The 26140-nt window shown below is 58.4% G+C and overlaps 4 protein-coding genes across 6 annotated transcripts; 1 reads left to right on the forward strand and 3 right to left on the reverse strand.

Annotated features, from left to right (window-relative positions):
• Positions 1 to 16: 16 nt before the first annotated feature.
• Positions 17 to 9656, reverse strand: GIT2 (GIT ArfGAP 2). Of its 3 annotated transcripts, none has more exons than XM_070951656.1 (19): positions 9563 to 9656; positions 9089 to 9222; positions 8406 to 8518; positions 7793 to 7898; positions 7564 to 7650; positions 7337 to 7467; positions 7014 to 7108; positions 6810 to 6855; positions 6516 to 6564; positions 6140 to 6212; positions 5846 to 5943; positions 5430 to 5541; positions 4935 to 5077; positions 4508 to 4657; positions 2838 to 3071; positions 2313 to 2395; positions 1946 to 2119; positions 1790 to 1853; positions 17 to 1702 (listed from the first exon to the last, which is right to left on the reverse strand). In XM_070951656.1, the coding sequence occupies exons 1-19, from the start codon at positions 9612 to 9614 to the stop codon at positions 1490 to 1492; spliced, it is 2157 nt and encodes a 718-aa protein (XP_070807757.1). In that variant the 5' UTR covers positions 9615 to 9656; the 3' UTR covers positions 17 to 1489. The 3 variants fall into 3 exon arrangements, with proteins under 3 accessions (XP_070807757.1, XP_070807758.1, XP_070807756.1); XM_070951657.1 differs by having other exon boundaries at positions 4553 to 4657; positions 6516 to 6567; XM_070951655.1 differs by having other exon boundaries at positions 6516 to 6567.
• A 130-nt stretch (positions 9657 to 9786) lies between these two features.
• Positions 9787 to 15882, forward strand: ANKRD13A (ankyrin repeat domain 13A). Its single transcript, XM_070951387.1, is given in 17 exon segments — positions 9787 to 9839; positions 9841 to 9937; positions 9940 to 10461; positions 11246 to 11378; positions 11540 to 11664; positions 12014 to 12059; positions 12229 to 12372; positions 12455 to 12650; positions 12845 to 12911; positions 13053 to 13134; positions 13221 to 13282; positions 13397 to 13527; positions 13830 to 13987; positions 14102 to 14215; positions 14382 to 14542; positions 14786 to 14853; positions 15184 to 15882. Coding segments are annotated over 17 exon segments (2352 nt in total). The 3' UTR covers positions 15377 to 15882.
• An 899-nt stretch (positions 15883 to 16781) lies between these two features.
• On the reverse strand, positions 16782 to 17206 carry CUNH12orf76 (chromosome unknown C12orf76 homolog). Its single transcript, XM_070951122.1, has 2 exons — positions 17068 to 17206; positions 16782 to 16867 (listed from the first exon to the last, which is right to left on the reverse strand). The coding sequence occupies exons 1-2, from the start codon at positions 17204 to 17206 to the stop codon at positions 16782 to 16784; spliced, it is 225 nt and encodes a 74-aa protein (XP_070807223.1).
• Positions 17207 to 17889: 683 nt separating this feature from the next.
• SLC6A4 (solute carrier family 6 member 4) lies at positions 17890 to 25559 on the reverse strand. Its single transcript, XM_070951403.1, has 13 exons — positions 25451 to 25559; positions 23752 to 23886; positions 23302 to 23521; positions 22917 to 23055; positions 22507 to 22641; positions 21385 to 21488; positions 20920 to 21047; positions 20319 to 20431; positions 19834 to 19965; positions 19308 to 19407; positions 18879 to 18979; positions 18082 to 18249; positions 17890 to 17970 (listed from the first exon to the last, which is right to left on the reverse strand). The coding sequence occupies exons 2-13, from the start codon at positions 23858 to 23860 to the stop codon at positions 17890 to 17892; spliced, it is 1530 nt and encodes a 509-aa protein (XP_070807504.1). The 5' UTR covers positions 23861 to 23886; positions 25451 to 25559.
• Between the last annotated feature and the right edge of the window lie 581 nt (positions 25560 to 26140).

Raw genomic sequence — 26140 nt, forward strand, 5'->3', positions numbered from 1 at the left:
AAAGCTCCAATGAAATATCAGCATTCAAAATATTATGGCACTTGGTTTTTATACATGTAAGATTTACATATGCACACACTAGCAGGATATTTTATACACACACACACATACACACCACAGAGTCTTCACTTAGTTGTGGCTTTAAAATGGAGGTGGGGAGTCTGTCTCTACAGCCGCAAAGCAGCTGGTGCCCCCATTCTTGCAGGGGGTCCTGAGCAAGCCAGGCCCGGGACTCTGGCTGCAGGTGAGTCCTAAGGGGTAGCAGCAGCTCAGCCCATGAAATGGATGGGGAACCTCAGCCTGTTGGCTGCTCACCTGTTTTCATCTCATTCTTGGTCGAGCATCTGCATCTGCCTGGAAGCTTCCAAATCACACCGACTGGGGATGACCAATGGGGAAGCTACCCCCGACCTTCCAAACCCTTTCCTTTCTCCCCCAAAAATGTTTTTTGCATTGACTGGCCATTGTGCCTTGGCCGTGTGCTTTCTTCATACTTCACACAGAGGCCTCCTGGGCTGTAACAGACGGGGATGGGGCGACAGAGGCGCAGTGCCTGCAGGAGGGGAAGCCAGCACAAGGGGCTGCCTGAACACTCCCCCTCCCTGACACACTCCGAACTGCCAGTGGGGTGGCTGGGCACTCAGCTGACCAGGCTTGGCCACCCATCCTGCACAGGGTCCCCTTTCCTGGCCAGGCCTTCTGCATGCACTCTAGAAAAGACCCTCATGCGTCCGTATCGGTAAAGGCAGGGAATTCCCAAAGAAAATAAAAAGACAAAAGAGCAGATAACGAGAGCTTTCCATATTGGGGAAGGCACGAGGCCTCCCAAGGCATAGTTATTTTGCAAAAGCACTTTCCAGAAAACCCAGCATGAGGAGCCAACCGTGCGGGGAGGAGGGAGAAACCTGCCTCCCTCTTCCTCAGATGTTGGCCTCTGGAGCGGGGGGGCTGCCCCTTGGCCCCGGCGGAGGGAGGGAGGGAGGCTGCTCCTTCTCCTTCCAAGTGGAGCCACTGCTCCTGTGGCTGGGTGGCCCCAGGCGGACCAAGCTGGAAAGTGGGGTGTCCTTTTGACCATTCCCTGTATCTCGAGAGGTCGCTCTCTAGTGGTTCAATGGTGCCAAGCAACTGCACAGCAGGATTCCGGGGCAGGTCCCTGAATTCTGCTCTGGGCGTCCGAGTTCACAACGGGTGCAGGATTCAAACTCCCAACAGCAAAAAAGTCCTGTAAGCTGGTGATGTGATGGTTGACTCAAGAAGACTTCCAGCGCGAGCACTCAATGCCGGCAAATACGGAGCACCAAATAAGGCAGTGGATTTTGGCAATCCTGGGAAAAAGTCGTCTTAGAAAAACAACATGCAAAAAATTTAATACTGAGTTTCCTTTAAAAAAAATGGCAACGCACCGCTTTAAATATTCCTGTAAAAAAGAGCTTCCCCTGAAAACCTGAGCCGTTTCCAGCGTGACCGCAAAGGCTGCGCCGGAGCCCGCTCAGTTGGCATTCTCTTTGGTGGTGATGGTGACCAGCTGCTTGGCAGCCTTGGCAATGTCGTAGGCGCACTGGATGACCTGCTGGGTGACCAGCTGGACGTCAGCTGTGGAGCAAGACTCGGGTGGGAGGGCCTTCGCGCACTCTGAGTGCAGCCGGAAGGCGCTGGAGGTCAGCAGCCGCAGCGGGGTGCGCACCAGCTCTGACGGCGGCTTCTGGAAAAAAAGGGGAACAGGGAACGTTTTGGCCAATATGGTTTCCCGTTTACGGGCCTCCCTTCTTACCAAACAAGCGTTACTCACTTTTGGAAAGAGAGCTGCCATCTCCGTGACGGCCAGATGGATCCTCTCCGAGCAGGGAACGTAGCTGCCGGGGGCAGAGGAGGCAGGTGAATCTTCACAGGGGGAAGGGCCCTTCTTGTTCCCAGCCATCCCAAACCACAGATCGCCCAGGCTCACCTCTCGTGCTTGCTCTCCTGAGCCGCCCTCAGCAGCTCCTGGATGTTCTTGGTGATCTGCTCCGTCTTCCGAATCACGTCCTCAGTGCTGGGGAAGCTGGGGGGGCTGGGGTGGGCCTCAAGGTCCTTGCCCTCTGGCCCAAGGCCGCTGCGCTGCCTCGCCTTCCTGATGAGCCTGCCAAAAGGCATGTGCTGCAGCCCCAGACTGGCTCCCCTGGGCCCCCAGCTGCTCCATGCCCTCCCCGGAAGGACAGAGAGAAACCCCAGCTCCCTCTGGCTCAAGCCTGCGTGTGAAGACCGCAAGGCAGTTCTTCAGCTGCAGCCCACAAATTCCTGAGGGTCCCAGGCGCTTAAGCATCGGCCCTTACCCCGTCTCGTCCAGCTCCAGAGCAGGGCCGGTGTTGTCGTAATCCCCCTCGGGCAAGCTGCTCTGTTTCTCCAGCCGGGACATCTGGGAGGGAAAACGACGGGAAAGACGGAACGGAGGAGTCACCACCCAGCCAGAGGCAGCCAAGCCCTCTTTCTTCCCTCATGGGCTGCCAGTCTCTTCCCCCAGAGGGAAATGGCAGCCAAGTCCTGCCTCTTGCCAAGAAAGCATTCTCAAGGAGGCTGGGAAACCCCGCCACCCCCCACCAGAGAACCCCCCGATTTTGTGGGCTGGGGAGTCTGGAGGCCGGACTCGGCCGAGGGCCTGGGAGCTGCCTGAGCTGGGGCAGCAGGGAAGAGAATAAGGGGCCTTTTCTACACAGAGCCCCCCGCCCCACCCCCACCCCCCACTGCCATGAATGGGGAAAGCGCAGGTAGGGCTGAGTGCCAAGCAAAGGAGCGTCAGCAGTTGCTGCGGAGAAAACAGGAGGTGAGCCGGAAGTCAATAGGGCAGCTGTGCTACTCACATGGAAGAGCTGGAGCCGGGGAGTGATGCGCTCCTCGGGATAAGAGGCTTCGGTTAGTGGCAGGTAGGGCTTCTGAGCGGACCCCGTCTCATACATCGACATGGGCCGGCTGCTGCGCAAGGTGGGGCGCCGAACAGAGGGCACGTCTGCGTACTCGGAGCCACCCGGAGGTGGGTGGGTGTTGGTGGTGGCCTGCCGTCGGAGGCTCGTGTTTTCGCTCTGCAGGCTCTGAAGCTGGAAGGGAATGTGGAATCGTCCCACCCACTCTGCTTTGTTTTTAAAGAGGGCCACAGTCAGGCCTCCAAACCGAACAAAGGGGAGCTTGGCAGCTGCGTTTCAAGGGCCAGGCGGGGCTCAGCAGGTTCCACAAAGTCTCCAAGAGACAAGAGACGGTGGCTTGAGCAACATTTCTTGAGTGAAGGACGCCCGGGTGGAACAGTGAGGGGCGAGCTGCAAGCCGGGAGGGGAAGTGTGGAAATGCCAAAGCCACAGCCGGGGTGAGGGAGGAAACGAGACGAAAGCTACTGGCCAAAGCAGGAGGCTCAGCGGCACAAGGAACCCGGTGCACACCCCGTTTCTTATAATGCCTTCAAGCGGAAGGACCCAGCAGGGAGGCAAATGACTGGAGCTGCCAACTGCCAAGAGGGCCCTGCTCTGCCCGTCGAGTTCACACACAAATGACAACGAAGGCTTAGTATTCAGGGGAAGGAAAGGAACTGCCCACAGCCCTGGCATGGCATCTTCCCACCGACATCGCAGGAGAAATGGGAAGAACCCTGCAGAGAATGGAGGTGGGGAGCTGGGTCGCATTTTCTCCCCTCTGGAAGCAACAGAATCCCGTTTCCTAAGGCTGCTGCTTTGGAAGGCAGATTCTGGCTTGGATGTGGAATTGCAACTTGGGTGGGTTTCTCAGTCCTGCCCCCTCCTCAACCCCCTCCCCTCTCTGTCTATCTGAAATACATAAATTAACACCCGACCAAGGTGCCGTGCTTGCATTCCCCCTGGCAAAAAGGGAGCAGAGAGGAGGGTGTGCACTTTCTCAGAGCGCCTGAGGAAAGACCCCGAAGGGCCCCCAAAGCACTTCCTGAAGTTCCCCATCTCAAGGTGGGGGGGGAACTGCCATGTTTCCTCTTTTTCATCAACAAAGGAATCTGCAGCTGCTGCCGGCTCTGCCTGGCAATCTGCTCACTGCCCTGGGAAGTTTGTGAAGCGGTCCAAGAGCCGGATTAAAGCTGGGGAGTGCTGGGTCCAACTCCCCAGAGGGCCACAACCTGCCAGCCGGAGGAAGGGAGGAGGCAAGGCTTTCAGGGGAGGGGAGGGAGTAAAAGGAGGCTGAGGAGGAGCAGGGGAAGAGCAGAGACGACCATGCCCCACCTGCCCTCGGGATACCAAAGGCAGCTGGAATCTGAACTTGGATCCCGTTCCAAGCTAAATCACTCACCAACCCCCTAAACGTCACCCTCTAGATGGGTGGTATTTCATTCCCCATCGTCCCCAGCCCGTAGAGCCCAGGACTGCACCCGCGAGGGGGGCCGGCATGGAGGCAGCAGGGGGAAACGGCTGCTCTAGGGGGGCATCCTTGTCACTGCACCAGAAAGACCCCTGGCGATTCTGTTCAAGCGGCCTGGCGCAACCCTGCAGGGCAGGCCGGTTGTGGAGTGCAGGGCTACCTTCTTCTGCATGGTCCTCAGCTCATCGCTCAAGTTGACGTTCACCTTCAAAAGCTGCTGGATTTTCGCCTCCGAAGCCACCAGGGCGTTTTTCACCTGCAGGTATTCCTGGGCAGTGATGGGGCCGTCAGACAGGTCGGAATCCAGGCTCTGGGAAAGGACCCCCCCCCCCAATACTGTTACAGGGGGGCACGCTTTCCCTCGCAGCCACCGGCTTAGAGGGAGGTGCCCCAAATGAGCCAGGCTTCAGTTCAAGAGGCCTCAGGAGAGCTTTTGCCAGAAGGCAAGGAAGGGGGCTGCCTGCCCTTCAGGATCCCAGGGACGGCCTCGGTCTGCTCAAGTCCTTCCAGGGACTTTACAAAGAGGGTCCAGGCCCATAACAAAAGGCAGCCCCCCCCCCAAAGGCTGAGCCCTTGTCTTCACCCACCTTCTGCCGAGAGGCCTTCCCTGAACTGCCTTCCAGGTCGCCTTCTTCGTCAGAGGCAACACTGTCGTAGTCAGGCTGGTCGGCCTCGTGACCTCCCGGGCTGTGCTGGCTGTTGACTGCCTTGAGGATCAGCTCCACGTTTTCTGAGAGCAGAGAGAGAAATGTGTGCAGCGGTGGCCTCTCCCAACCACCGCCTGGGAAAGCAGGGAGGCCTTGGCAGAGGGGGCTTCTTTACACCTTCTCCCAGGGGGCCACTCTGCCCTCGAGGCCCTTTGGGGCCTTCTCTCTGTCTCAGGTCCATCTCCTCCAGAACTGCTCCTGCCACTCCCACAATCCCCCTCCCTCGCAGCCCTCACCACTCCTCTGCCACCCCCTCTAGGCCATCACGTTGACCTCCATGCCGCCAGACCCATCACGGGAGGGAGGCCCTCCTGCCGCCTACAGGAGACCATTCAAAGAGCTGGGCTGCAGTTCCCGAGGTGCCGGAGGGCTCACCTGTGGCACTTGGAACAGGGTTTCCCTGCTGCCTTCGCTTGGCATCCCCCAGGATGTCAATGACGAGCGTGGCAAACTCATGGGCATTGAAGCGGGCCAGCTTCTGCCTCCCCTGCAAACACGAAGGAGGATTTCAGCTTTTCAGAGGCCTTCAGGGCAGGCCCAGGCACATGGGGAGACAGAGTGGGGCTCTTTTCCAGAGATTTGAGGCTTCCCCCAAACTAACCTCTCCTGGCAGTAGACTCACTCTTCCACTCTTCCCTTTTAAACTCCGCCCCCCCCGCCCCGGATGGGCCTGATAAGTGGACCGATGGATTCGCAAGGGCCAAATGGATGACCACTGCCATTTTCCAACTGGGGAAAAAAGAGGCACTTGCTTCTCCTGGTAACTGCCAGAGCCCAGAGAAGATGCACACCTGGTTCCTGGTTGAGGAATACTCCGGGTTGACAGGAAGGAAAGGGACCACGGTTGTCTCGGTGACCAGGGTGCTGTGGTTCTGGGTCGCAAGCCACACTGTTGGTGCGAGCAGAGGGCAAGGTCAGGGCAGCCCACCCTCTCCCCCAGAAAAGCCCTTCCCCCGTTGCTAATCTGAAGCGTGGCTTCATTTTAGATTCCAGCACAGCGAAAGCAAGGGGGGGGGGGGTTGAGAGAAGGGGGCCCTGCAGGCAGCTACCCTGGCCTGTGGGGCAGCCCTGCCAGAGGAAAGCACCTGCATCTGTCTCCCGCCTGTCCACCTCGTCGTAGACGTCCATGGCCAGCTCTTCGAACAGGTGATTGTTCAACTGAAGAGGGAGGGAAAGACCGAAGGGTGAAGCTGGGCCTGCCAGAGTTCCTGGGGTCCAAGACAGGGCCGGCCTGGCCTTTGCGATCATCAGCTGGGGACTTCAATGGGAAGCTGCTGCCCCTCCACTAGGAAATGTCTGGGGGCCAGAAGAGCTGCGGTTCCGAATGCCTTCCTTTCCCAGGGTCGAAGATGGGTTGCGGGTTTCAGGGGTGGAGGGGAGCTGGGGAAGGCAGTCCCTCCTTTAAAAAGTGGCCTTTCCTGCCCACCTTAGAGGCCAAAGCAGAGAAAGGCGCAGACTCACCAACTGGAGCTTCTTCTTGGCTGCTTTGGCCAGTGCCGAAACATCTAAGCTGCTACGAGAACAAAGAGCCCTTCAGAAGTGGAGCCCCCTTTCCCTGGAAGCCACAGCTAGGCAGAGTAACCTCTGAGGAAGCAGGTGAGGATGCGGAGAAGACGCCAGGTACGCTTGCTCCATCTTTCTGGAACTTCACATCCTGCTTTTCAACTGCTTTGTCCTCAAGTCCCCTCCCAGGATTGAAGGATAGGAGCCTCCATGTGCCTCTCCCCCCCCCCTCCATGTGGCCTTGTTTCTTACCTGTCTGCCATCTGAGGTATAATGAAATGCTGCCTGCCTTTGTGATCTGAAAAGAACATTTCAAAAGAGCATCAGGGCAGGGAAGCAGGCGGCCTTCTCTGAAGCTGCCCACTTGGACTGAGGGGCAGAGAAAAGGGGCAGCGGAGTGGCCCATTCAAGCGGAGAGGAAAACCGGGATTCTGCCCACCCAGAACTTCCAGTTACCTGGTTTTCTGCCACAGAGATAGAAAGCCAGCCGGTCAGTGAGCTCATACTGTATTTCCACCAGGCGCTCGGCCAGCTCATGGTGGCCTCCTTGCCTAATGGGAAAAGGGGGCAGAGGGGCACTTAGACTTCCCTGGGGCTCCTAGGGGACAACAAAGGGGGTGGGGTGGGGTGCTGCCCTGCTCCGCTCTTAATTGGACCCCCTTCTGCAGTTCTTCCCAAGGGAGCTCCTCTCTTCATCCCAAGAAGGCCAGAAGAGCCCCCACCTGACCTTTGGGCTGTGGCTACCAAACCAGTCCGTCCCCTGGCAAAAGAGGGCTCACCTTGCATAATCCACTGGCGTCTTCCCGCAGGAGTCTGGGGTGCCAGGATCAGCTCCATACACAGCCAACAACTCAGCTTGCAAAATCTGCCCCGTTTTGGCCGCAACGTGAAGCGGGGTGTTCCCTTTCTCCTACAGAAGGGCCAAGAGAGGCTGGCTCAGCTGCAAGTCCTCCACTCCGTATCCATTTGGGGCTACAGAAAGACCCGCCGCCGTTCGTTCTCTCACCGGGTGGAAGAAGTTGGCCTGTGCTCCCAGCGAGAGAAGCCTCAAGCAGGTCTCCAGGTTGCCCGTCCTGACGCTGGAGTGGAGTTGCTGGAAGCAAAGGCAGGAGAGGCCTCAGGACCATCTAACCCTAAGCCTAATGCTTCACCAATCAGTTGGAGCCACGCACAAGGGCGCCTGGAAGAGCCAGAGGCTTCGGGTCCTCCCGCCACCTGCCCAGGGGTGAACCTACCTTGCTGAGGTCTTTGGCAGTCACACTGTCATCGTCCCGGCATGGCAAGCGATGAACGAAGGCCAGCATCTGATATTTTGCCCGAATGAATTCCGCCTTGTTGGGGCTGCAGGACACGAAAGAGGAAAAGGCTGCAACACAAGAGCCTCGGGAAGGCCGAGGGTCTCTCCTGCAAAGGACCCGAGAGGCAAAAGAGGGGGCAGCACACGGGGGAGGCAGAAATGGACAATCACGAAAGATCAACTGGTCGGGCTGTGACCGAGCCAGGAACAATCCGGCCAAGCTCTTCATCCGCAGTATGTTTATTTCCAGAGGATCCCGATTTGGATGGGTGGGTGGGATGGCAACCCTGAGTTTCTCACTACACGGAGACTCAACTTCAAACCAGTCACAAAAGGCAAGAATGGGCATATCCCCAAAAATTGCTTCACAGGGTGCGTGTGTGAGTGCGTTTAAAAGGTTAAGCAATTGAGGCGAAGCTAGCTATTCCCGAGTCGGTGAAGATACGAAGAGGCTGCTGGATGTTCAGTGAGCAGGAAAACGTCTCCTGGCATCTGTTGCTGCTGTTGCTGCACTGATTATGGTTCATGCCACCCCTGCTTGCTCCACTTACTGCACTTTGTCCTGAGGGTTTGCTTTGCGCCGTCCGCTCATGACCGAGGCCGGGTCCAGCAGCGAATGCTCCCAGATGGAATTAGCGCCATTGTTGTATAAGGTTTCCACCATCTGCAAAACAGAAGCCGAAGCCCTGGAGCTGCCTCTTCTCATCCTCCGTGCCAGGAGGAAGTCACGTTCGGGACTTTCTCTGAATCACAGTCATCAGAATAGCATCGCTTGACATTTAAAACCCGTCCTAAAGCATGTTTCCTTTCCCCAGCCCCTGCAACCGTAACCTGAACATTTACCTGTCAGTTTAAACGCACAGAGTTGGTTGCTTAAAGGCCTTTCCTTTTCCATTGCAACATAAAACCGATTACAATACATTACTTCATCATCGGTTGTTTTGCGCCATGCCCAGAAAACCTTTAGCCACCAGAAGCTCCTGTTGCTAATTGCAATCAAGGCCCGAGGCCGAGGATAAAAGGGCTTCCAGCAGGAAGGGAGCATTGCCAGCTTCGGCACAGAGATACCGTGAACCTTCCTCAATCGCTGGCTGACCTGAAAGTGGGGGGTGGGCTTCGACTCCCCGAATTCCCCAGCCAGGACGGAGGGGGGGGGAGTTCCACCCCTGGCGAGCCCAGCCCTCTCAAGAAGCGGCCAGGGCTTCCCCGACCCCCCCCCCCTCCCCGGCGGTACCTGCAGCAGCGTGGCGGGCCAGGGCGTGTGCTTCAGGTGCCGCACTTGGGAGATGTGGCGGCCGAGGCTGCGGTGGACGCTGCAGCACTCATCGCACAGCAGGACGCCGCGGTTGACGGAGGCCCAGCTCGGCTCTGCGGGGGAGAAGCCGGAAGAGCGTCGGCCGCAGCCCCACCAGCCCCCAGAGGCCGCGCGGGGGACCCCCCCGGGGGAGGGAGGGAGGGAGGGGAGGGGGCGCCAAGGGGGTCTCTCCCCCCCCCGCTAGGGACGCCCCTCCCCCTTGGCTGGGCCGGGCCGGAGGGGGGCGCCCCGCCCCAAAGGCCCCGCCCGGCGGCCCCGAGAGAGGGAGGGCGCCCCCGAGAGGCCCCGCCCCCCGTGTCGGCCTCGGGGCGCTCTGCACAAGCTCAGAGGCCCCGGTCGCCTTCATGGGCCGCGGGCGGGGCTCCTCTTCCCCCTCCCCCCCCCGGGGCCTACCCGCGGCGCTGCAATCCGCGCAGACGTCGCTGCTCCGCAGCCGCTTGGCCATGGCGGGCAGGGAGGGCCGGGGTCTCCGCCGCTCGCAGGTCGCCCTCCGCCCCGCCAGTCACCGAGCAGCCTGGCCGCGCACGCGCACGCCGCCGGCGCCCCTCGCTGCGGCGCCATTCGCCAAGACGCTTCCGTACGTCGCGCGGGGGGAGGGGCGGGACGCTGCGGACGCCATGCCGACGCCGGGCGAAGGGAGGCAGGAGCGGCCATCTCTAGGACGGGCAGAACGCCGCTTTCCGCGTCTCCCTGCGCCCCTTTAGAACGGAAGCGACAAAAGCCGCCGGAAAGAGCGGTGGGAGAAATTGGCCGCACTTTAATCCTCAACTCCCCCTTAAAACCAGAAGGCGCCGCGCTCCCTTTTCCCACAAAGAAACGCCCCTTCGCCAGATCTCCTCAGGACCCGCTTCTGAGGGCTGCCCTCGCTCAACATGGCCGCGAGTGGGCGGAGCCACGGCGGCCTCTCCCGATTGGCCCGCGGGGGGCGCGGGGGCCGACGGCGCCCTTGATCGACATGGCGGCCGCGCACGGAGCGGGGCGGCCGCTGCCCTGACCCAAGATGGCCCGCCGGGCGTCACGGTCAGCGCCGAGCCGCGGCGCCGCAGGGCGGAGCTGTCTCCTTCCGGGCCCGGCAGCGGCGGCGGCGGCGGCGGAGAGGGCGAGGGCGGCGGCGGCGGCGGCGTGGCCGGGCGGAGGGCAGCAGGCGGGTCGGTGCTCAGCCGGCCGGGCCATGGCGGGCCGGGCGGCGTAGGAGTCGGGGCCGCAGCATGAGCGCCGCCGCCCGGTTCCCGCTGCACCGGCTGGTCTGGCGGAACGACTTCCGGCAGCTGGAGGCCGCCCTGCAGGGCCAGGTAGCGCGGGGGGAGGCGGGGGCGGCGCTCAGGTAGACTGCCGCGGGCGCCGGGGCTCAGCCGCAGGTGCTCTTCTCTTTCAGCTCGCCCCCCGCGTGGCCGGAGGCGGAGGTAAGGGGCGCGGGCCTCGCATGCCGGCCGCGCTCGCATCCGTGCCGTCCGGACGCTCATTGTCTCTGTGCGCATCCCATCCGACCACACCCATCAGCCCCGCCCAGCGCCCCCCCCCAGGGTCGGCCAGGAGAGGCGGCCGGGGGGGCGAGCGAGACCCTCCCCCGCTCCGGCCCTGGCCGCCCCCTCCCCAGCAGGCTCCCCCTTGGTTGGCACCTGCTGGGTCCGGAGGCGGAAGGTCCGGCTGGGGAGGAGCCGCCTTTCCCCCTCCCCAAATCCCCCCAGGCCTGGCTAGGATCAGGAGGAAGAGGAGACCCCCCCTCCCATCAGCAGGTCCCCCCCCTCTGAAAAGTGGCTTCTCCTTTTCCCCCTCCCCAAATTCTCCCCAGTCTGGTTAGGAAGAGTAGCCCACCCCACTCGGCAGCCCCCCCCCCGGGGGGAGAAGGGGCTTCTCTTGGCGGAGGGAAGGAAAGCGAGGAGGGGTCTCCCGGGACGCTGCCTCATTTCTGAGCTTGCCTGTCTGTGTGTCGGAGCGAAGCAACGCCGCTGTCGCAGGGCTGGAGCTGCTTCCGTAGGTTCCATGGTGTGTCTGCCAAAGGGTCACAATCCTGTCAGTGTCCCTGGGGGGCTCTGGGGGTCCTCAGAAGAACTCTCCTCCCTCTTCTTTTCCCAGGATGTTGAGCAGCGGGATCCCCGCGGGCGAAGCCTGTTGCACCTGGCCGTCTCCTTGGGCTACGTGGAATCTGTCCGCGTCCTGTTGCGGCACAAGGCGGATGTCACGAAGGAGAACGCCCAGGGATGGACAGGTGAGCCCCCTGGCCCCCCCCCCGAGGAGGAATCGGAGCAGGTGGCGGGGAAATGGAGGTGTTGAAGACCAGAGCTAAATGCTGCATCTCCGTAGGGCCTAAAGCTGATCTCCTATAGATTGTCTCCCCTGCAGACTTAGCTCGGTTTTTCTTTCTGCCAGTCTTGCACGAGGCCATCAGCACCGGCGATCCGGAAATAGTCCACATGGTCCTTCAACACCGTGACTACCAGCAGACGTCCACAACCCTTGGAGGTGTCCCCGAATTGCTTCAGAAGATCAGTGAGGTAGATGGAGGAGCAGGAAAGAATAAACAATCTGGGTGAAAACCCTTTGGGCCTTCCGGTAGCCTCCATGTTCTAAAGCGGCCTAAACACGGATTGCCCTTTTTTCCCCCTGAAAGCCCGTAAGGCTTTCACCTAGCCAAGAGTCCGCCATTGTGCTATTTCTGAGTACATGTGTTTAGATTTGCACCATCAGCTGAACAATGTTTCCCTTCTCTAAGGTTCTATAAATGTGAGGTACGGAGTTCTTGTCTCTTAATGTCACAGGCTCAAATTGTAGGGCTCACTGGAAGCTGAATCATGCTTCTTCCTCCTCATTCCCCTTTCATTCTTCTCTCATTTCCCCCCATAGACTCCCGATTTTTATGTGGAAATGAAGTGGGAATTCACCAGCTGGGGTAAGTCTGAATCAAGTTGCCGCTTTTTGAGGTTTACTCATCCTCTTGGACCCGCGTTCATGCTATCCCTCTCAGCCTGGGAAACCGGTATTCCTTTTGTGAATTGTGTTGATTCCTGTGACCCACGGGCATCTTTTAGCTCTTCTGCCCTCCCTGCATCTCCCCGCAGTCCCGCTGGTGTCCCGAGTGTGCCCCAGTGACGTCTGCCGCATCTGGAAGAGTGGCGCAAAGCTGCGCGTGGATATCACCTTGCTGGGCTTTGAAAACATGAGCTGGGAGCGAGGGAGGCGCAGCCTGATTTTCAGAGGGGAAGGTGAGCAGTGCCAGAGCTCCATGGGGGGAGGGGGGAAGGGACCCTAACCCCCTTTACCAGCCCTTCCCACTTGGCTTTCCAGATACCGGGCACTGGGCTGAGCTGATTGAGGTTAACCACGATGACAAAGTGGTGGCGGCCGAACGCTTTGAGATCACGCAGCAGATCAAGCGGCTGACCCTGGACTCCATGGTCCCAAAGAACAAGGAGGTGGAGCGACGGCTGACCTCTCCCATCCTCAGCACCTCCCTGGACACCAGGAACATCGCCTTTGAAAGGTAGGAGAGGCAGGAGCCCTTGCTCCGCCTCCTGTTATTCTCCTGTACCGTGACCCTGGATTGGCGGGGGGGACCAGCCCCAGCCCCCAAGAGGTGCCCGCCTTTCTCCCTGCAAGGGATAAGGGAGCTTGGGGAGTATTGAGTCGTTTCTGTCCAGAAGCTCAGAGGCCTGGAAACGGATGTTTGCCTTGCAGAGATACCTCTGGCTTCTGGGTCTGGAAAACAGAGAGGAGCGAAGTGGTGAATGACTATGAAGCCAAGGTGAGAAGCCACCTCGAGTCATGCACCGGTGTCTCCTTTCCCCGGCCGGCTGCTCACCTCATGGTCTTCTTTTGTTCCTCTCCTCCAGGGAGGACTGCCAGCAGGCTGTCCGGCTTCCCTAATTCTTGCTCCTTTCTCCAGGTCTTCACGGCCAACAACGTGAACGTGGTGACCAGAATCCGGACGGAGCACTTGACTGAGGAGGAGAAGAGAAGATACAAAGGTGGCTGCCTTGCTGAGAGTAACTGAGGGGGTCTTGGGGGGAGGGGAGCAGCTTGGAGCTTACTGGCCCCTCTCCCTTTCTCCTAGCTGACCGAAACCCCCTGGAGTCCTTCTTGGGCACCATTGAGCACGAATACGGAGCCCAGCAGGTGAGCCTTCTGGATCTGCCCTCCGAGCCCTGCCATTGCTCTCAGCCAGAGGCCGGGTTGGGCCTTCCGGGGAGGGAGCCGCCCCTGAGGACACTCACGTCGCCCTTTCCCCAGGACCTGACGACAGAATTTGCCTCGACCAACAACCCAACAGCTCTCACGCCGGAGGAATACTTCGAACCCCAGTTTGACTTGAAGGACAGAGATATTGGCAGGCCCAAAGAAGTGACTATTCGGACTCAGAAGTAAAACCATTGGTTCTCTTTGTGGTTTGCCCCCTAACCTGCATAGCCCCCCCCCCCCCCCCGCTTTGCTCCCCCAGGAAGAGGCATCACCCACTCATCAATTGGGAGCATCTTGAAAGGGGGGGTGGGGTGGCTCCTGTTTCTCTTTCCATATTTGCAAGCGAGCAGCTCTCCTTTCAAAAATCTCCCACAGCATCTCTGGCTTGGGGTGGGGGAGGCCCTTAGAAATAGGTCCCAAGGGAACAAAGGCGCCCCGAGGATTGTGCCCCCACCCATGCCACTATCCTGCCTTCCTTGCCCAGATTTAAAGCCAACCTGTGGATGTCCGAAGAGTTCCCGCTCTCCCTTGTGGAGCAGGTCTCCCCCATTGTGGACCTGATGGCCAGGACCAGTGCCCACTTTGCTCGGCTGAAGGACTTCATCACCTTGGACTTCCCTCCTGGGTTTCCGGTTAAAATCGGTATGGCCTTCTGGCTCTGCTGAGCTTCTGATCCGGAATGCATCACAAAGCCAACACGGTGGCCAAGATGCCTGGGGGCCCCGCTCCTCAGTTCTTCATTTCTCCTCCCCACAGAAATCCCCTTGTTCCACATCCTGAACGCTAGGATTACCTTTGGATGCGTAAACAGCTGCAGCACCCTGGAAGAGGCTTCAACCCAGGGCCCCGAAGGCCTCCAGGGGACCGCTGGTGAGGGAGTCGCTCTGGGGGCTGGGCTGGGCTGGGCTGGGCTGGGCTGGGCTGGGCTGGGAGAGCGGTCTGTAGCTTTCGGGCAAGGAGGGCGATGACAGCTACAGCCCGTTCGGATTCCCAAACGTGTTGGCAGTTGTCCTGATCAGACCCCTCCTCCCTCCAGCTGCTCCGGCCTCCCCCTTTGTGGTGGACCCCTCTGTCTTCGAGATCCCCAAATCCTACCGGGTCCAAGACGATGGCCGGAACTTGCATGTGCAGGACGAAGACAATGAAATCATGCAGTTTGCCATCCAGCAGAGCCTGATGGAGTCTGGCCACAACCAGGTGAGTTTTGGTCCCTGTCCTCCGCGGGGTCAAGGGTGTGGCCCACCAGGCTGCCCTTTGGTCTTGCCATGGGACCGAGGCACCCGCGTTGGGCTTTACATTCAAAGCAAAGACCGCAGGCACGTTTAGGGATTGTACTTAGCTGCTCTGAAGGCGACCCGCAGGGGATCAAAGCACCCTCCGCATTTGAAGCTGCAGGGAGAGTGAGAGGAGGAGCTCCCTGTCACCTCTGTATCTTTCCAGGAGCCTTTGGGGCCACCCTTAAATGGGGACGTCTCCTACTCCCAGGACCTCCACCTCCACTATCAAAGGTAAGGCCGAGAAGGATGTCAGCAACCTGGGGTTCTTCCTCACGGTTCCCCAGGGGTGCACCTAGGCCAGCGAAGGCACCGCAGACTGGTGGGCAGGAGTAGTGGCAAGGCTCGTCTCCTAGCAGAACAAGCCCTCCTGGCTCTAGCTTGCCCTCTTCCCCCTGCTGTTAGTGCCTCTTGGCAGCTGCCTGGTCTGTCCATTGTTTTCATCCTCTGCCAGGAGACCCTCCCCCAAGTCTTAAAAGTTGCCAGGTTTGGAGCCCCCTGCTCTGGCAGACCCCTGGGGCATCCTATCCCGCTGGTCAGAAAGCGCTTCTCTCTCCCGCACAGGGCCCTGCAGGAGAGCCTCCTGGCAAGTGGTGGGAACAACCCACCCCTGCGAGGGTCTTCCACCTTCGACCAGGAGTTGCAGCTGGCCATGGCGCTCTCCCTTCAGGAGCAGCAAGAACAGGAGCAGCGGAGGCAGGAGGAAGAGGAGGAGGAGCTGAAGGAGGCTCTCCAGCGCTCCCTGCTGGAAAAGTAGTGGGATGACGCCTGCAGGAGGCAAGCGCCAGATCTCGGCCTGGGCGCTGGATGGGGAGGCCAGGCCAGGCCCTCTTCGTCAGGGAGGGAGGGGGCTCTATCGCTCACTCGCCAAAGCTTTGAGCCCAAAGATCTGCCGTCTTCCTCTGCGCTCGGCGGTTGTGCCGAAGGGGACACCCCGGCTTCCTTTGCCAAAGCCTGTTCTGAAGGGGGTGGCGGACTCTCTCCAGCCTCAAAGAGGGGGCGGCGGTGGGTAACAACCTGAGCCGAGGGAGGGGCTTCCTCGGAGTCAGCTCCTCTCCTACCAAAGATTTCAGCCGCCGCCAGGTGTCTTATGGCCCGCGTGCCTCGCCCACCGCCTGCCTACACCAGAGTGCTTTGCCTTTTCCTTCGGACTCCTCCGGCTGCTTCTTCGTGTCTCTGTAGCCTTCCCAAGCCACTCCCTCTCGTGCCCCTCCTAGCAAATCTGGGGGGTTTGTGTTTTTAAATAAAGTGGGGTCAACTCCTGTCCTGGCCGAGTTCCTTGCCTGAAAAAGAGGTGAGCGGGGCGCTCTTTAGGCTAAAGAAGTTCTCTTTGGGAAGTGTTGAAAGGAGGCTGATTCAAAAGAGCCTCTGCAGTTCTCTAAGTAAAGGGAAACTGCAAAGAAGATTGGAACGGATTTGGTCAAGCTGCAATTTTAGGATGGCGTAATTTGTTCCCGAGAGCAAAAATTATGCACTCTCACATTGTTTTGGTGGTCCTGCTGGCTGAGATATGGCCAGGTTCCCACAGGAATCACCCCAAGATAAGATGGAGATCAGCTAAGCAAAATCACACTGACCGTTATTTTATTACCTACCCCAAAGCAGCTGAAACACATCAGGAAAAACCCTTTATGGCTTGAAAACAAGAAGCATAGAATCACGTAAGAAATGCCAGCAGTCACATGGGCAAATTAGAGGGCGTGCCTTTGGGTGCTGCTTTCCCTGTGCATCTTCTGCCTGCTAGACTCCCCTCCAGTGAGAGATCCCCATTAGGCTCCTGGGAAAAGGGGGGGGGGGCGCTTGGCAATTGGACAGCTGAAGAGAGGATGACTTTCTGTGGCAGCCCATAAAATGCTCCTCTGTCCAGATTGTGGGCTCTGGCCGAGAACGGGGCTCTTCCCGGCCTCAGGCGTCCATCAGGGTCGAGCGGCAACCCTCGGCGGTCCATTGTGCATCTGACCAAGAGCAGCTGGCGGCGCAGGACCAAGACCTGCATGCGGGGTAGTCCTTAGTTCGGTTAAGGAGGTTCAGCCGGCCAAGTCGGCGGCGGGGGGGGGGGGGGCATCTCGTCCAGCCCACCGGGAGGAGCGCGGCAGCGGCAGGTCAGGTCGAGAGAAAGCCGGGGTCGGGGCGGACAGAGCAGGCGGCGGTCGCACTCCCAGCTACCTGCGGCGAAGCGGCCGATAGACGCAGACGGCCAGCAGGACGGCGGCGAGCACCAGGAGGCCGAAGACGCTGCCCAGCAGAGCTGCCGGGAGAAAAGGGGGCCGGGTCAGCGGGCAGGGCAGGCGCCGGCAATAGGCGCGGCCCGAACGGGGAAGCTCCCGAGACCCCCACGGGCAGCCGAGGCCGCGGAGGAGCAGGGCGAGGGGAGAGCCGCCGGGCAGGGAAGGAGCGAGGGGAGCTCCGGCAACCCCGGGACCGGCCGTCCCACCCAGCCCGCCTTACCCAGGTTCTGTCTCCGGAGGACGGCGAAGGGACGCTGCTGCCCGCTCGCCGCCGCTTCCCCGGCCTCGCCCAGCGCCACCGCGAGCGGCAGCAGCAGCAGCAGCGCCAGCAAGGCGGATCCCCGGCGGCTCCGCGGCATCCTCGCGACAGCGCAGGGCCAAGAGAGGCGCTCGCAATCCCGGGTCCAAGGGCCTCTGAACATGTGCAGAGCGCCCTCCCCCGCACGGAATGGGCGGGGCTGCCACGAGGTCCCCGTCCCCCCCCCACAAGCGGCCGGCCGACGCCGTGCAGCCGAGCCTCGTGGCCGCAGCCTTGGGGGGGGAGGACTTCGTGAGTCCTTAGCGTGATGCATTATTAGGCGGACGGCATTTTTATTGGGGCTCATCCCGGGCTTCCGTGGGGGAAACGGCGGGGGGAGGGGTGAGAAGCGAGCAGGGTGACCCAACCCAGCAAAGACACGGTTTCCTCGCCGCTCGTTTTGGGGCGCCGGGCGAGAAGCAGGAGTCGGGACGGCTCGCTGGCTGGTCTCGGAGCCCTTCTGGGAAGCAGAGGCCGCGAGCGAATTGGTCCCCCTCCCCACAACAGTCGGAAGGCTGAGGCCTTCGGAGCCTCCGCACCCAGGATCAAAAGCCCTGCTGTGCAGGAGAAACCTGGAGGAGGGGTGGGGGAGGGAGCCAGCAATTCCAGGAAAAGGGGGTGCTGGAGAGTTGACTTGGGAGGGGTCAGCCCATACAGCTGTGCTTGGAGGTTGCCTGGAACCAGGTGTTCTTTTGGAGTGCGCAGCAAAGAACAGCCTGTGTTTTGGGGGTAGCTCTCCAAGAATTAAAGGGGGGCTGGCACGTCCACCATCTCGAGGGTCAGCTCCCGGGCAATCTTCTCTGGCCGAAGACACAGGGCAAGGCGCTGGAAGGGGGCAAGGAGAGAGAGAGGTGGGGGCGAGTGTTAGAGAATTGACTGGGAAAACATCCCCCCTTCCCTTGCCTGATGAAGTTGTTAGGATCCCATTTCCCTGACCTGCTTCAGAGATCCGGGGGTCCAGACCAGCTTGTAGACCATGTAGATGGGAATGCAGAGGAAGGAGGAGACCCCAATCAGGTGTCCCAGCCTGATGCTCCACACAGGATACTCGTAGTCAAAGAGCACGAGGGGGGGCTGGTCCAGGAGGGAGCTGATGAGAATGAACTGGGCAGGAACCAAGGAAAAGGATGAAGTCAGGTCCAGCAGAATGCCCAGCCGCCCCACTGCCCCCTCCCCATCTTCTCTGCTTTACAAGCCCCCCACCCCACCATAAAATTCTTCCCTTCCACCCCAAGGGGACACTTGTACCGGACAGTAACCGAAGGGCTGTTGCCCTGGAGAGGGCTAAGGATACATTTGACAAGCACAGCAAATTTAATGTCTCCATTTACGAACTGGAGCATCTGTACCCCTTTCTCCTGGAAATGCCCCAGTTGGCTCCCCAAGAGGGCTGTGACCCACAAATATGGGTCCTCTGAACACTGGTGTTGTTGAAAAGGGGCAAGATAGGAATCGGAGCTCTCTAGAGCCTGGCAGGGCAAGCTCAGAAGACCTTCTTAACAGAATACTCCTTTAGGGTCACGTTTTTCTTCCTAATTTATGGCTTATCCATAAGCAGGCCTTCCTTTCCTCCTGCTCCCCCACTCATCCCCATCTTCCTCGGCAGTATCCCCCATTTTTGGGGATGTTCACTCAAAAGCTTTGGGGGGGGATAGCGAATGCCCCCGTTGTGTCCATTTCAACCTCAATCGGTGACAAAAGAAACAGTGATGGGGGAAGGATCCGTTACGCACCGCTAAGGTGGCCGGACTGACCACTCTCCAGCACACTTGCCAGTACAGCCCTGGCCCAAAGCCCAGCATGGCCTTCACGTCGCTGCAGAACTGCTGCATTCCTAGGAAGGAAGTCCAAGCCATTCACCACTCAAAGCCCAAACGTTTCAGTCTCCCTGAGGGACCTTTGAGGAGTTGGGCCCTCTCCCTGGACGGTCCGGGGGAGAAATACTCAGAGCAAAAGGGGATACTGATTCCAAAGTCAGAAGGGCGCAGGAAGATTTTCAGAGATGATGGGGGGAAATTCCCTGAAGGAGACCCATAAAGGGACGGTCACTCTACCAAGCTGCATCAAGCTGGCCTCAGAAGGCGGCAACGAAAGTCTTACAGAGGCTCTCTTCCCCTCCGCTCCCCCCCACCAAGGGGCCACAAAGCCTCTTTCTTCCTCACCGTAGAACCAGGAGACGGCAATGGCTTCCAGGAAAACCACAGCTAAGATGGAGCAACCAGCCCCAAACTCTTCCAGGAGTTTCACAATGTAGGGGCCTCCCTGGATTGGAACACCAGGAAAGAGCTTGCTGTGAACCTGGGGGTGGGGGGGAGGCTCTGATAGGCTGCAAGCCCCCAGAAGAGCTGGGTTGGGAGCAGCCCTTGAAGGTGGACGATACCACACTGCAGGGGGTGGCCTTTTGGGGTGGGTTCCAGTAGGAAGAAGTCCCACAATTAGCTCACTTGGGGGCTTCCAGCTTGCTTTGGTCCTCCCCCCATTACAGGAGCAAAATAAACTCTCTACCTTGCGGGGCAAATATTCAACAAGACGGTCTCTTCCTTGCAAATACAGACAAGTAAAGAGTTGTTAGCCATCCTCTGCCTGCCTCCAATATCCCAGCTGGCCTTTCTTCTGCATTAGCCAGAGAGGTGCTGCCTGGCCCTGAGATCAAGGGGTCAAGGAATGCCCGCTGTCCCCATAACTCACATTGGTCAGCGTGGCCAGGGAGCCCAGGAAGCAGAGGGTGATGAGTCCCAGCACGAACAGCTGACGGTGCTCGCCCAGCACTTGGGGATACTCGTCCATCAGGGCAGTGATCACGGCTTCCAGGCCCCCAAACTGCAAACACCCCCCAGGAGAACCCAGTCTGAGGCAGAGGCTGAGCCCTGGGGGCTGTTGGGGAGGGGCTGCTCCGTCCACTTCAGAGCCATTCTGCCCTTGGGAAAGCTTATGGACAGGCTTAAACTCTCACAGCAGATCACTTGGAAAACAAATTGGGAGGTTTTTCCCACAGTCTCTGCCTTGGAAATATTTCCACCTGTGTCCTCTCTTCTTTTTTAAGACCAAAGACCAAAGTAAGGTACATAAGGAAGCAGCTTTCACACAGCACGTAACGTGGAGCCTGACCCACTTGCAGGGCAGCAGCCGAGAGGGTCTCCCGTCCTCCCAATGCAAAATGAAACTGGCCTTACCGTGCTGTCCAATCCCAGCGTGACCATCATGAGGAAGAAGAGGATGGCGAAGAAGGAAGATCCGGTCATGTTGGCAAGGGCTTCCGGGTAAGTAATGAAGAGGAGGCTGGGCCCTGGAAGAGACCCTTGGGATGGCACCAGAAGCAGCCTTAATTCTGCACGTGGCCGATGGGCCAGAGGGAGGCTGAGCCAGAGCATGGCACTCGAGAGCTCTCCGTGGCCTTCCATCACCCCCAAAGTAACTCTTGGGTAGGTGGGGGCCAAGCAGAACCTCTGGCAGTAACATGATGGAGTTACATGGTTGGCTTTCTCCAAAGCAGGGAGCCAGCACCCTTGCAGTCGAGGGTGTCCTGTTCCTTGAACCCAGAGTTAATTCAGTGAAGTCTGGTTTAGTTAATCTCTGGCAAGCCTCTTAGAGCAACAGCATTAGGGAAAGGGGGCTCACTGTGTGTGTGAGAGAGAGAGGGGGGGGGGGGAAGTGCTGCCTGCTCAGCCCAGGGACTCCAGCACCTCTTGGTCCTCCCCAGTGGAGGAAGCTGTTGTAGCCTCCTGTGGCCCCGTAGGGGGGAGAGGCTGAAGCCCACAAGAGGTGACCACACACCTTTGTCCTTTGCTACGTCCGCAACATCCATGTGCCGCATTTCGGCCATATAGCCCAGGACAGTGAAAATGACAAATCCCGAGAGGAAACTGGTGAAGCAGTTGACCAGGCTGGTCACGATGGCGTCTCTGGAAAGGAGCAACAGAGCCATGAACCCGACAGATGTGCCAGAAGAAGAATATTGTGCCAGCCTCCGAGAGAAAAAAGGCAGCAGGCTGATAGCCAGGATCCACTTGGTTGCTCCCCTTGGGATCTGCTTGCTGCTCTCTTTGGCAGCCGCACAAGGCCCTTTGCTTCCAACCCAGCAACGGGGGGCTCCTACCTGGCACAGGGGTGAAGCGGTGCCCTGGCACACTGGAAAGCCTGGTTAGGCTGACCCCCAACCAGATCAGGCATCCAGATGTGCAGCCACCCAACAGGGCAATTAAGAGGAGAAATGGAAGCTGATCGGCCTCGAACCCTCACCGGTAACAGTTGTTGTTGAACGGGTTGTAACTGGCCAAGGCAAGGAGGACCCCGAATCCCGGCCCCAGAGAGAAGAAGACCTGGGCAGCTGCGTCCACCCACACCTGAGCAGAGGAAGGCACAGTGGTGACAGCTGAGGAGCCATACGGTCACTCTTGGCAGCCAAAGGCCCTATTCCTGCTGGCATGGATTCCTGCAAGGCAGGTGCTGCCCTTGGTGTGCTAGGCCGAAGAAGGACGGCAAGGGAGCCCCTTGCAGGTTCTGCCCGCCTCCCCCCCTTCGCCTTCATGAAAATTTATCAATGCATTAGGAGAGGTAATTATGGGCAGGAAGTCCATTGTCAATTTGGTAGGAAAGCAGGGCACCCGAATCAATTCCCCCCAGACAGCAAATGACATGTGTGATTCAATTCCTGATTTGCATTTCTAAGGGAGCCAAAGAAAAGCAAGGGAAAGAACGCTCCCCCTCCCCAACTGGCCTTCTGATCTTCTCTGTGGGGAGGGGAGTTGCCAGATGGGGGCCTCTTTCTTGTGGATCTGCAGGAGAGGGAAGAGTGGAGAGGGGGAGTCACGGGACAGAGCCCGAGCAAGTGGCCCGTTAAAAGAGCAGCCCTTTACACAGAGGGCCCCGGCCAGCTCTTTCCTCTCTGCGGGGTGGCACCTAAAACAGTGAAAGCTCATGAAGGGCAGGGAATCTGGGATCAAGTAGATCTCAGCAGTATTGAAGGGAGAATGAAGGCTTGGCTTCCTTCTGATCCCCATAGAAAAGTCAGGATTGTGCTGGAATTGGAGAAGGGCCACTGCCGGGCCAGCCAAAGTCACAGGGGGTCCCCACTGCTCTGGGTCAGCTTCCCAACGCAACAGAAGTGATTTTTTTCCATGATCTCCTGCTGGGAAAAGCCACAACTCTGTTTGCCCTGAAATTTGGGGTGCTCGGTGTTTCTGTCCTGCACGATGGCTGGATGGAAACCTTTCGTGGATGGAAACATAGGGGAAAGAGCGAGCCCCCTCTCTGCCTCCAGATCCCGGGTCCTTTTGCTACCTTCTCTAGCACAGCTCCTGTTGAATTTCAGCCTGGGAGGAAGAACTTGGCAATTACAAAAAGCTACGTGCAGAAACGTACGGGCATGCTCCTCAGCTTCTGCCAGTCCGGTTGTAGGTAGAAGACAATCCCCCTCCAGGCCCCCGGGAGGGTTGCCCCACGGATCAGCAGGATGAGCAGGACGATGTAGGGCAGGGTGGCTGTCACCCAAACCACCTGAGGGAGAACCAGGCTGTGAGGGGCTGCAGCATTTGGGCCGAGCTCCTCCCTCCCCCCATCCCAGGACAGGCATTGCTTCCCCTCCTGCCCTTCTTCCTGCAAAACACCTGAAGGGCTGGTGCCCCGTGCCCACTTCTGTGGCCAAAGGAGGGGTGTGGGCATGGGGTCTGGCCCTCAGGGTCTCCTGGAGGAGGAGGCATCAGGGCCCCACAGATACTGCAATGGGGCTCCTTGCTGCAGGAGAGAGGCGGAGACCCCCACGCAGCCTGTACCTTCCCTGAGGTCTTGACCCCTTTCCAGAGGCTGAAGTAGACAGTGGTGAAGATCAGGAAGAGGCAGAGCAGCAGCTGCCAACGGATCTCGCCCACATCAGACAGTCCGTGTGAATTCTGCACCTGCAGGACGTGCCTCCTGTGGCAAAGAGAAGCTCTCGGTCAGAGAGGGAAGGACGCGCCATTGCTGGCCGAGGTTCCCAGGAGGAATGCCATCAGAATTTGCCCATGTGGATAATTCCATCCAGATGCCGAGACTCCGAGGCCGCATGCCCTCTGTCTTGGCTCATGCCATGCCAGCAGTGCCATCTAATGAACCAGCCCTGGCTCTGCTCCCAAAGACAATTGGCCCCCATCAGGGCTTCTGAGCCCCACCCCCACTTACATGTAAAACTCCTCAGCGGGGGACTTGGAGAGGTTGGTCCAGGACACGTTGCCAGCCTCGAAGTAGCTGAGGCAGCTGGGGGTGTTCCAGGGGTTGCTGCAGCTGGCCCAGGGCAGGGTACGGGCAAAGGAGGAGCAGAAGTAGAAGAGGGCCCAAGCAATGATGGTGTTGTAGTAGAAGGCCACGTACAGGTTGATAACGCAGATGGCGAAGCCAATGCCTGCAGGAGGAGAAGACGGGCAGGCAGAGGCGGCTCCAGACCCTCATTCCCCAGGTGCCTGGTGGAAGCTGAAGCCCAGAGGCTGCACCTCTTCCCTATCCTGTCCCAGAAAAGCATTTAAACGGCCTCTCACCTAAGAGGGAGGCTTGAAGCCCTGGCCTCCCTTGAGGGATCCATCCCCCTTCTCTCCTTTGGGAGAACTTCTGCTGTTTGTTTGGCTGGCTAGTTACCTTTAAAGATGGGACAGATGTTCTTCCAGATGGGTATGGCTCCGACCCGATGGAATTGCCCCAGAGCCAGCTCCATGTAGAAAAGGGGCACCCCTCCGAAGACGGCCATCAGCACGTAGGGGATGAGGAAGGCTCCTGGGACAGCAAAGGAATACGGAGGATAAGGGTTCACAGTCCTCGGCTGTTCTCCTTCTCTCTCTCTCTCTCTCTCTCCTGGAGAAAGAGTTGACCAGTAGGCTCAACCCCCCCCCCCCCCAATTTCTCTTGGGGAAAGCCAGCTTCAATTAATCATCACATTAAGAGGCTTCACGAAGCTGCCTTCTCCCGGTGATGTGCATAACAAATCCCTCCTGTATGTTTTAACGGAGTGGCAAGGGGGGCATGGTTTGCTCCCCACCAGTTCCTCTCAACCCCCTCCCCTTTTCTTAAAACCCTCCAGCAGCTGCTTGCCCACAGTTGAAGAGATCCAAACTATCCCCCGATTTCTCTGCATTCATGTGATCTAGAAACATGCACAATCAGGGCATATATTGTTAAAGCACAGCCAATGTGTCCAAGATAAAACAGGCAACTGGTGCAAGCTAAATTAATAAGACAAGCTGAAAAGCACAGACACACAGCCATTAGGTGAATAGCCACCCGTGTCCTGGGAAAACATTTGAAAATACACAGATCTCCAGGCTGCCTGTACAACACACCTGTCTTGCCATGCGGTATTATTCTCTGCCTGGAATAAAATGGGCTCCAAATGGCACCCAGAGCAAGTCCCAGAGGAGAACTGGAAATTGCAATTCAGACTTTCCCCCCCTCACTCATTTAAGAAAGGCATTTGGTCACTTTTCTTATGCGTTTCCAGATTTTTTAAAAAAATCTAAAGGAAACATTTAACGATTTGGAGACAGAGATTCAATCAGTATCATTCATTTGTTTCTCCCTTGATTGACGTTTGTTTATTGATTTATTTATAGTCCCCTATAGTGATCATTTGTATATATTTTACTTCACAAACATCCCTAATTGCTGGTAAATAGGGCAGAAATGTAAAAAAAAATTGGAGGAAAAAAGAAAGCAGTAACTTGCAGATCGCTAAAGTCTGGTGTTACAAATTAAGTCCATAATGCCACAAGTAATGGTAAAAATGGTTTGCAATTTTACCATGTTTTGGCTGTTCTGCATTAAAGCAGTGCCATGTTTCAGATTTTATAATATTTTTACAATGGGGCCAAAGAGAAACCGTATTGGCTACCCACATTTGTGTGTGTCTGTGTGCCATGCATTTCAGCGAGGCTGAAAATAAATACCATGGACAGTTCCCCGTCCCCAAAAGAGAGAAAGCCTTAATGGCAGCTATTTGTACCATTATCCTGAGATTGAAATGTTATCTGAGTCTGCACAGAGATTTTGGACCCAAGAAACTCTCCAGGAAAATGGAAGAACCTTCTTACAATGGCAAACTTCTCCAGTAAAGCCACACGGACACTTTTATGTTTAGGATTTCAATGGGACCCCCTGTTTTCCTGGGTCTTTCTTCCCCATTCTAAAGTCCAGTCTTCCAAATTGCACTGGGGGAGAGGAAGGTGATCTCTAGGAAGGAACGGAAGCAGAGGGATCCTCCCCCAGAACTATAAGGGGCTCCTTGCTTGGGTGGAAAGTTCACCTCTGCCCCAAATCCATGCCCACTCACAACCCGCCTCCTTACCCCCTCCGTTCTGGTAGCAGATGTAGGGAAAGCGCCAGACGTTGCCCAGATCGACGGCAAATCCTACCACGGACAGAAGGAAATCCACCTTTTTGCTCCAGGTGTCCCGGGGGACCCTCTGGTCAAGCAGAGAGATGGCCCGGGGGGTCTCGGAGCCAGCCGGCCTGGCAAGGCAGGCAGTGGGAGAAGTGGACATCTTCCCCAACACCCCAGCAGGGTCTGGGCTAAAGAAGTTGGCGGAGGGCAGGCACACCCAGGAGGAGGGTCAGTGCAGCAGGCGCTAGGAAGGGTTGCTCACTTCAAAGGGAGAAGGGCGGGAGGGGGGGAGGAGACAGAGGAGGAGCCCCCCTCCCCACCCGTGCCTGGCCTTGTCTGGCTTCAGGAGCAAGAGAGGCACAAGGTGGGTGGGGGGCGTGAGTCTGCCCACACCCACAGCTGCACAGCCTCTGTCTGGGGTTTGCAAGGAAAAATAGGTGGGTGACCTTTCCTCCTTCTGGGTGAGGATAGGGGTCTGGGGCAGCTGTGGGGCCTGCCCAACTTGGGAGTTCCATTTCAGCCCCACAGCCTGAGCCCCTCCAAGCAGAAGGGCTGCTGTGCTTCTCCACCTTTCTCGGTCCCAGACGTAGTTCTGAAGTGGGAGCCAGGAGAGCCTGGTCAGCCCCTGCCAGGGGCAGAACTGGGCATCTTCTG

Source organism: Pituophis catenifer, unplaced genomic scaffold, assembly GCF_029215685.1.
Source record: "Pituophis catenifer annectens isolate HBS135680 unplaced genomic scaffold, rPitCat1.0.hap2 SCAF_10, whole genome shotgun sequence".
NCBI lineage: Eukaryota > Metazoa > Chordata > Lepidosauria > Squamata > Colubridae > Pituophis > Pituophis catenifer.